Here is a 9,738-nt window from a genome sequence, read left to right as displayed (position 1 = left end):
CATGTAGGAAATTATTAATGTGCAATTGTAAAATTAGTTGTATGTTTTTTAATGTGTAAAAGTATTGTGAAAAACTTTGGATTTGCAAAGTTCAAAACTTGTTGAAAAAGTCTAATGCAACTCCTCATTCAATTACATTGTGTTCCCCACTTAATTATGACAGCAAAAAACATTTATGGTAAGGACTATTGAAAGCAAAGTTAATGGTGATTTTATGTTACAATTCAACTTTGATGGAAATGACAAACAATGGAGGTGAAGTTTGAATGGTGATTTTATGTAGTTGAAATTTGAATGAAACAAAAAACAATGGAGGTGTGTTGTCAAAAATATTTTTCTAGAAAAACTTGAAAAAAAAAATTGCAACTTCCTAATTAATTTGACATAGGTTCCCACTTATGCATGACAGAAGCACCTAATTGATTTTTTGTGATGAATCAAATCCAAGTAAATGGTTGTATTATGTTACACTTGGACATGTGATGGCAACCACAAACAGTGGACCTATGTTGTGAAAAAGTTCTGTCAACCCAAAATTGAAAGACTTGTTTAAAAAGTATATAGTAGGTCCTAGTTAATTACACCTTAGTCACCACTTATTAATGACAGTAGAAATCAGTTCATCTTTTGTAGAGACCAATCAAGGCAAAGTAAATTGTGTTTTTATGCTGAAGCTGAAGTTTGAATTAAACCAAAAACAATGGAGTGTGTTATCAAAAATCTATGTCTAGCAAAATTTGAAAAACTTGTTCAAAAAATGTACCGTGGGTCTCCACTTAATTTTACCTAAGTCCCCACTTATGCATGACAGCAGTAGGTACCTCATTTCTTTAATGAGTGATCCAATCCAAGTAAATGGTTGTTTTATTTTACAGTTGAATTGTGGTGAGAGTTACAAATAATATAACTCTGATGTGGAAAACGTATGACAACCGACAATTGAAATGTTTGCTCAAAAAGTGTACAACAACTCCCCACTTAATTACACGTTGCATCCCACTTATATATGACTGCAGAAACCAATTCATTTTTAGTATAGACTGATCAAGGAAAAGTAAATGACGCTTTTATGTTGAAGCTAAAGTTTGAATGAAACAAAAAATAATGGAGGTGTGTTGTCAAAAATATTTGTGTAGCAAAACTTCAAAAACTTATTCAAAAAGTGTAGCGCAGGTCCCAATTAATTACACCCTGGTCACCACTTATTAATGACAACAGAAACTAGTTAATCTTTTGTAAAGACCAATCAAGACAAAGTAAATTGTACTTTTATGTTGAAGCTGAAGTTTGAATGAAACCAAAAATATTGAAAGTATGTTATCAAAAATCTATGTATAGCAAAACTTGAAAAACTTGTTCAAAAAATGTATTGCAGGTCCCCACTTAATTTGACCTAAGTCCCCACTTATGCATCATGACAGCAGTAGGTACCTCATTTTTTTTAATGAGTGGTACAATCCAAGTAAATGGTTGTTTTATTTTACAGTTGAATTGTGATGGGAGTTACAAATAATATAACTCTATTGTGGAAAAGGTATGCCAACCGATAATTGAAATGTTTGTTCAAAAAGTGTACAACAGCTCTCCAGTTAATTACACGTTGCATCCCATTTATTTATGACTGCAGAAACCAATTCATTTTTAGTATAGACTGATCAAGGTAAAGTAAATTATGCTTTTATGTTGAAGTTGAAGTTTGAATGAAATAAAAAATAATGGAGGTGTGTTGTCAAAAACCTTTGTGTAGCAAAACTTGAAAAACTTATTAACAAAGTGTAGTGCAGGTCCCAATTAATTACACATTGATCACCACTTATTAATGACAACAACAACTAGTTAATCTTTTGTAAAGACCAATCAAGAGAAAGTAAATTGTGCTTTTATGTTGAAGCTGAAGTTTGAATGAAATGAAAAACATTGGAGGTGTGTTATTAAAAATCTATGTTTAGCAAAACTTGAAAAACTTGTTCAAAAAAGTACCACATGTCCCCACTTAATTTGACCTAAGTCCCCACTTATGCATGACAGTAGTAGGTACCTCATTTTTTTTAATGAGTGGTACAATCCAAGTAAATGGTTGTTTTATTTTACAATTGAATTGTGATGGGAGTTACAAATAATATAACTCTATTGTGGTAAAAGGTATGTCAATCGACACTTGAAATGTTTATTCAAAAACTGTACAACAGCTCTCCACTTAATTACACGTTGCTTCCCACTTATTTATGACTGCAGAAACCAATTCATTTTTAGTATAGACTGATCAAGACAAAGTAAATGATATTTTTATGTTGAAGCTAAAGTTTGAAGAAACAAAAAATAATGGAGGTGTGTTGTCAAAATGTTCATTGTCATCATATGATAACACAATAATGTCAAAATGTTGTCGCCACTTAATCCATTAGTACTCCCCATATACGTCATACATAACTTATAGGGCATATTTTCATCACCCGAATCCAAATAAGTTGTTTTTCAATTTAGTACTGATATAAATAGTTATGGTTTCATTACATTGAACATATTGTGTTAATATTTAAGTTTGATATTTTGCATAAAATTACTGCAACTGATGTTCAAAATATGAAGAAAAGCTCCCCACTTATTCCAGCACTACTCCCCACATACAAAACTCACAATGAAATGAATGTTGACGAAGGAAGGATTCCAACAACAGCACCCAAAAATCTTGATTCTCCCAACCTTGTAATCACTCATACTGCATCCATTTTTTGCAATGACTCCTATTGCCCAAAGATTTGATCTTTTGCTTAAATAAACCCAATGTTTCAAGTTTTCTGATGAATCTCACAAAAACCAAACATTTAGATGTTTGGGTTGCGGGTTCTCTCTGCAAAAAAGATTAACCAATCACGGTTGGGTCACAAAAATGATGATGATGAAGGTTTGGAAAAGATGTAAGATACAATAAAAGGAAAATTACAAACCACCGTTGGTGTGAGCGTCGATGACAACAACAAAAATATGTCTTCTCTCCGATGTCTTCCTGTTGATGTCTTCTCTCAATCGCCTTTGTCTTCTCCCAGCCAAAGAAAATGCTTTTGTCTTCTCTCTCTGAAACCCTTTTCCTCTTTGCCTCCAAAATTGCCCGCACGTGCAAGGATTAATATCATTTAATGAAAATCAATTTTTAAAACTTAAATACGGTGCCACGTTCGCAATGTCAAAATTGAGTCTAAAAAAGAAGTTCAAATATCATTTTCGTTATAATTAATGCACAAACATATTGCGAGACTTGGGAATGCTCTGTACACGCAAGTTGACTAACAGGTCTTTCCTTTTTAAGTCCCATAGTTAAGAAAAAATATAGCGTTTATAAACATTTGATAAACTAGAGCAGTGTGGAGCTAGGTCGTGCTAGCTTGTAATCCAAACGGGGATATTAAGGTCTTGGAACTTATTATTAGACATATTGGTGCAACAATGATTGTTTTCTTCTACTTCAAACGAAGTCCTATTTCTATTTCAAACTCCACTCTCTGATACCCTGTTCTAACCATACCAACAACATGTTTCAACAATCCACATAACATAATTAGTCATACCAATTCCATGTCACTTTTATAACCAACCATTTCATACTCATTACATTTCAAGATCATGCCAAACTTATCATCCATAAACCATTTTACTCATGCATATTCACTCATGTCATGCTCTAACAAGATTATTTAATCCAAACATATGGTAAACCGAAATTGAAATGCTGGAAGATGAAATCGGAAGATCGAAAGAGAAAAATTGAAAGATGAAATAGGGAGATGAAGTATGAAAACGAAATTGGAAGCAAGGGAGAGCAATCTTCGTTAACTCAAGCTTCATTACATAGAAGTTTCCACGAGACAGTGAGGAAGAACGGTAGAGAAGGATGTGCATCGGTGGTGGAGAGTGGAGAACGATCTTCTCCCACTAGTGCAGAATTCCTATTTTACCTCGCCTTATATGCCTCGGTTGGCCAGGAACCGAAGCATATAATGGCGCGGTGGCATTTTTGTAATTACAGCCAAGTTTTAGGCCTCGGTTCTCCAAATACCTGAAGCCAAAGATGGGTATAGGCCGCGGTTCGCTCAAAACCGGTGCCAAAGAGGTGTTTAGGCCTCGGTCCATCAGGACCCGAAGCCAAAAAGTGGCTGGAAGTCAGGGTATAGGCCTCGGTCCAAGGCGAACCAGTGCCAAAAGGGGTCAATGGCTTCGGTTCTTCTAACAACCGAAGCCATAGGGTTTATTTAGGGTTCAAAAATCGCGAACCCTCTTCTTCCTCCCCGCGCCAGCCTGCAACTCTCTCTCTCTCCCCGCTGCCTCTCTCCGCTGCACCACACCCTCCATCCACCGTCGACGTCCTCCGGCCAGTGCAACCACCACGCGACCTCCTCCTCCGGCCACCATTTCGCGTCTCTCTCTCGCGTGCTCTCTCTCTCGCGCTTTCATAACTCAACACTCCATTACTGTAACTAAGTTCACTCTTCGTTAATGGCTTCTCAAAACCCTAATCAAAGAAATTCTCTCTATCCTCAGGTAATCGATTCTAACCTCGATGCTCCTTCGCCTCTCCTCAATACCAATCCCTCATCCTCTTTGCAAATCCCACTCTACCCCTCCATTGACTACAACGACCTCATTCAAAACCTCTTTTTCGAGGATGTCTCATCTGCTAGCTCCCCCTCCGCGCCGCCTGAGGCCACCGAGGAGGTCCTCCTCCGCATCCCCGGTGCGATCCTCAACCTTGTCGATAAGGACTACAACGTCGAGCTTGCGTGCGGTGATTTTTCCGTCATCTGCCTCCAGCAGGGAGACAACGCCGTCAACGTGTACGCGCGCGTCGCCGAAGAGATCCAATGGCCTCTGGCGAAGGATGAGACCGCCGTGAAAGTCGATGATTCGCACTACTTCTTCTCGTTCCGCGTCCCCAAGGGCTTCGATCCCGGGGAGGAGGAGGAGGATGTTCTTAGCTACGGGTTAACGATCGCTTCGAAGGGGCAAGAGGGGCTTCTGAAGGAGCCCATATGGCTTCGGGTGGAACCCAAAACCGAGGCCAAAAGGCCGGGTTCTATGGCCTCGGGTTCCATTGAACCGAGGCAGAAGGGGCCTCTATGGCTTCGGTTCTTAACCGAGGCCAAAAGCTATGTTCTTTTGGTCTCGCCCTAATATGCTTCGGTTCCCGAACCGGTGCAGAATATTAAAAACAATCGCTGCCAAAGGCCCTTCCTGCACTGGTGTCCTCTGAGACACGACCATGCGACAAAGGAAAGCAGCACTGCACCTCCTGAGACACTAATGTTTCTAAAACATTAAAAATTACAAAAGAAAATGAAAATGAAAAATTAATTAAAATTTAAATTTTACGGGATTATTTAAAAAATCCTCGGTACTTAACTGAGGTTTTTAAAACCTTCGATATATTATATTTTAACCCCTCTTAAAATTAAATATTTTTGTAATGATTGTAGATGTACAAAATAATAAAAGGATGAAGGATTAACAATTTTGTCGCTACCCGACGGTTCGCCTCCTATCAACCTGATAAGATCCATCATCATCACATTTACTATTGTTGCCACATTTTTTTTATCAATAAAAATTATATAAATAATAGAGTATTTGGATGCTCCAACCTTTCTACACTTATGTACATAAATAGTTTTCCTCTAAAGGACTGAGTATAGTTCTATAAGAGAAGGTCATAATAATAATATAAATTGGAACAATCATTCTCATCCATTCACATAAAACATTCCGGCAAAAAAGTTTATTTACATTTGTATTAAAACTTCCATCAGCTGCCACGATTGTTTGAGTGTCCTTTTTACACTGCTAAAAGACTAGCAAACTCTAAAGAAAAAATAAAAAAATAAGAATAAACTTGTAAAAATGTTAGGAAGGAAATAAATATGATGAATGTAATATAAGTCGATCATGTTACATGCATAATTATGGTGTGTACTTATGTAAAATATTAGCTTTGTGAAAAAAATGTGAAATATTTTGATAAATAACGAAGGTGTTGTAATTTTCTCAAATAAAGAAAAAAAATTAATTAGGACGTCACAATCACACTCATTGTCCAAGTTTCTCTCGTTTTTCTCTGTCAGCCTTGAATCCCAATTTCTTAAGTAGATGACGAACACTCTAATATTTTCTTCAAAATCTTATTTAGGTATTAAGAAATCTTTGGGAAAAAAACATGAACAGTATAATGTGAACAATCTCTGTCAATCGTACGATGAATTTGGTTGGGTACAGACGAAATAATTTAGCTTAATGAAAGAGCCAAGATGGGGAGCAGTTAAGGCATATCTCTTAAAAATGAATGGCAGAGCAGTTGAGACATATTATAGTGGAAATGGGTCACTAAGATACTTCTGGATTTAATTCAACAAACAACTTTAAGTGAAAGACAGCCTAGTTTGTTTTTATCTTATTTTTGTTTTTTTATTAATGTAAAAGCTTTAATATATGTTTTGTATTTTAATAAACTTATTGATAACACTGATGAAGGAACAAATTAAAATAAATCCACATTTTCATAAAAAGTTTTTAAGTTAATTTAAAGAAATGCTAGTAGCATATTCTTTTGAATACAGACATCTGTATTGGTTAAAGTTTATTCGAAATCACAAAGTATGTGGGTCCATTCTAATCCGATGAGTTACTCGCATGCTTTTTTTTAAAAAAATATTAATAACTTTAATCACTATAAAATTGTGAAGCTTAAATTTTAAGTCTAATTTGATATTATAAAATCAATTTGTAAGATAAAAGTTACATTCACTTATATATCTCTAATCCATTTTTTACATCAAAATTTATACATTTTTTAAATATAGGATTAAATATTAATTATAGTTTAATGAATATCGTTAAAATAGACTAGTCCAACATATATTTTATTTTAAAATTTTGAATCTATTGTGTCAAGAAAAAACATGTTACAAGCAAGGGAAGTGAATATTAGTATTATATAGTTAATTTCCACATCAGTAAGATTATGGTCATATGAAGATGTCGGTAGAATCTGCAATATTTAAAGGTAATGGTATTATATTCTTATTTTAGTACAGCAACAGTGCACACGACAAGATTATAAATTTATGGATGAAGTTTATAATCTTTCACGCACAATTTGATGTTGCTAATCACAAATCATTAAAAATGAGTTTTGGGAACGAAGATCATTCTTCCAAGCTACTCCAAGCTCAAACCCACATATTTAACCAAACTTTTGGTTTCATAAACTCTATGTCCCTTAAATGTGCAATTGATTTGTGCATACCTGATGTCATACACAACTATGGCCAACCTATGCCACTCTCACAACTCATTGCTTCACTTCCAATTCACCCTTCCAAGGCTTGCTTTGTTTCCCGTTTGATGCAAATATTGGTCCAATCTGGTTTTATCTCTCAAAACAGTGTCACTGATGATGATGATGAAAAGAAAGAAGTGAGTTATGCTTTAACTGATGCATCTGCACTACTCCTTAAGGAGCATCCCTTTAGTATGACATGTTTGCCACAAGTCATACTTGATCCAATTTTGGTGAATCCATGGTTTCAGTTCTCCACTTGGTTCACAAATGATGAGCCCACACCATTTCACGCACATAATGGGATGAGTTTTTGGGACTATGCGAGCCGTGAGCCCAAACTCAATCACCTTTTCAATGATGCCATGACCAATGACACTCGATTGATTTCCAGTGTGATGATTGAGAAGTGCAAGGGAGTGTTGGAAGGATTAGAGTCTTTGGTTGATGTTGGGGGAGGAACAGGAACCATGGCTAAGGCCATTGCCAAGTCTTTTCCACACTTGAAGTGTATTGTTTTTGATCTTCCACATGTCGTTCATGGCTTGCAAGGAACGGATAACATCGAATATGTTGGAGGGGACATGTTTCAAGCAATCCCTTCTGCTCATTCCATCATGCTCAAGGTAAATATTATCTAATTCTTTATCTAGGCATTAAGTTGGTCGATAGATTTACTTCTTCAACTAGATTTTTCAATATGATGTTTGATCCATGGGTCGTCTTAACCCACCTTTAAATAAGTCAATTTTAGGAGACTCTCCAACGAGGTAGAAAAAAAAGTCACATCTCCAAACTCCCCAGTGAAGTAGTTTAGGGTCTAGGTGGACTTGATCTCACTACGAAGATTTTTAATTAATTCTTAAAAACAACACTTTTAACTTGGGTCAAAGTTTGAACCGAATCGTCTCAAGTTGAATAGTAAAACGGATCAATGTGAATTAAAGGTCGAGATAGATCAATCTAAATCAAAAGTCAAGACAAGTCATCCTAAATTAAAAGTCGAGACATGTCAATCCGAACAAAAATATAAATAGGCCGATGACAAATAATTAAAATGAGTTGGTCTAGATAGACGATTGAGATTCAAAAGTTAAAACAATAATCAAGATTCATGAATATTTTTGTCACAAAGTTAAAGTTGTGTCTTGTACGTAAAAGTTGCAAATTCAAACACAATTTACCTATTGTAATCATTTCCAAATCTGGCCGTTCTAGTAATCTCTTAACGAAATTACATCAGAATGGTTGATTTTTGTTAGACAATCAACATGTAATTTTTACTAAATGGAAAATTAACATTTAATGTGATTGTAATTTAACTGTGATGTAGACAATAATGCACAACTGGAACGATGAGGAATGCTTGAAAATCCTGAAGAGATGTAAGGAGGCAATCGAAAAGAAAGATAAAGGAAAAGTGATTATCATAGACGTTGTGATAGGAAACGAGAAAGGAGACAGTGAATTGGATCAAACAAAGCTCTACTATGATATGGAGATGATGGTGTTGGTTACTGGAAAAGAGAGAAATCAGAAAGATTGGGCCAACTTGTTTTTTTCTGCAGGCTTTAGTCACTATAAGATAACTCCAGTTCTAGGTTTCAAGTCTCTCATAGAGGTTTATCCATAGCAATAATGTTTGAAAATGTGAAAAAGATGTGTGATGTGATATATATTTTAAATAAATATTTCTGGAACATTTGTTCTTATTGAGCAACATGTTTCAAACAATAAAAATGATTCATCTTGAAAAGTCATGGTGTTAATTGTGTTTTTTTCAAAAATTATTGTGTCTTTTGACAAAAACATAATAATAGAATAAATTTTTAGAATATAGATATTATATGAAATGTACTGTAATTATTTAATTGATAAAAATATCAAATTCAACTGTTATATATGGATTAAATCTATATTTTATAAGGAGTTGTTGAAGATGCAATTAATTAATTTTATATTTATATTTAGAGTGTTGTTAACCGGTAAGTATTTTTAAATTACTTCAGTTCTTACGTTTGATCCGACAAATTACCTCGTTAGATCAAATCTTTGGATCATTTGTTTATTAGCATTATGTAATTCATGCTAAAGACAATTGGAGTTAGTTGCTATAATGATGTTTTTGGCGATAGATAGACTTTTTTTACTTTTAAATTTTTGGGTTAATGGAGACATCTCCGTGATTATAATAATAGTGTAATAATTGAACATTTTGTATGTTTCTTAATAAAGCGAGGAAATATTTGAGCACGTGAAATTAATCTTTTAGGATAAGTTAATTAGTAAAGAAATATATTGGTATAAAATAAGGATGTGCAATCTAGCATGGATACGCTGAGATCCTATTCAAATATTTGATTCATATCCTCCAAAAAAAACACTCTATTTGAAATATATAATAAGATTTGTAA

General features: G+C 34.7%; 2 protein-coding genes across 2 annotated transcripts; both read left to right on the top strand.

The window, feature by feature from the left end:
• The first annotated feature begins 4,491 nt into the window (after positions 1-4,491).
• LOC114170317 (protein EARLY-RESPONSIVE TO DEHYDRATION 7, chloroplastic-like) lies at positions 4,492-6,270 on the top strand. The gene is made up of 2 exons (XM_028055800.1): positions 4,492-5,034; positions 6,211-6,270. The coding sequence occupies exons 1-2, from the start codon at positions 4,492-4,494 to the stop codon at positions 6,268-6,270; spliced, it is 603 nt and encodes a 200-aa protein (XP_027911601.1).
• An 851-nt stretch (positions 6,271-7,121) lies between these two features.
• On the top strand, positions 7,122-9,080 carry LOC114169547 (probable O-methyltransferase 3). The gene is made up of 2 exons (XM_028054752.1): positions 7,122-7,950; positions 8,658-9,080. The coding sequence occupies exons 1-2, from the start codon at positions 7,171-7,173 to the stop codon at positions 8,955-8,957; spliced, it is 1,080 nt and encodes a 359-aa protein (XP_027910553.1). The 5' UTR covers positions 7,122-7,170; the 3' UTR covers positions 8,958-9,080.
• The last annotated feature ends 658 nt before the right edge of the window (positions 9,081-9,738 follow it).

This window comes from Vigna unguiculata, chromosome 11, assembly GCF_004118075.2.
Source record: "Vigna unguiculata cultivar IT97K-499-35 chromosome 11, ASM411807v1, whole genome shotgun sequence".
Lineage (NCBI taxonomy): Eukaryota > Viridiplantae > Streptophyta > Magnoliopsida > Fabales > Fabaceae > Vigna > Vigna unguiculata.
Note: the sequence above shows the minus strand (reverse complement) of the source record. Positions and strands in the feature narration are given on the sequence as shown.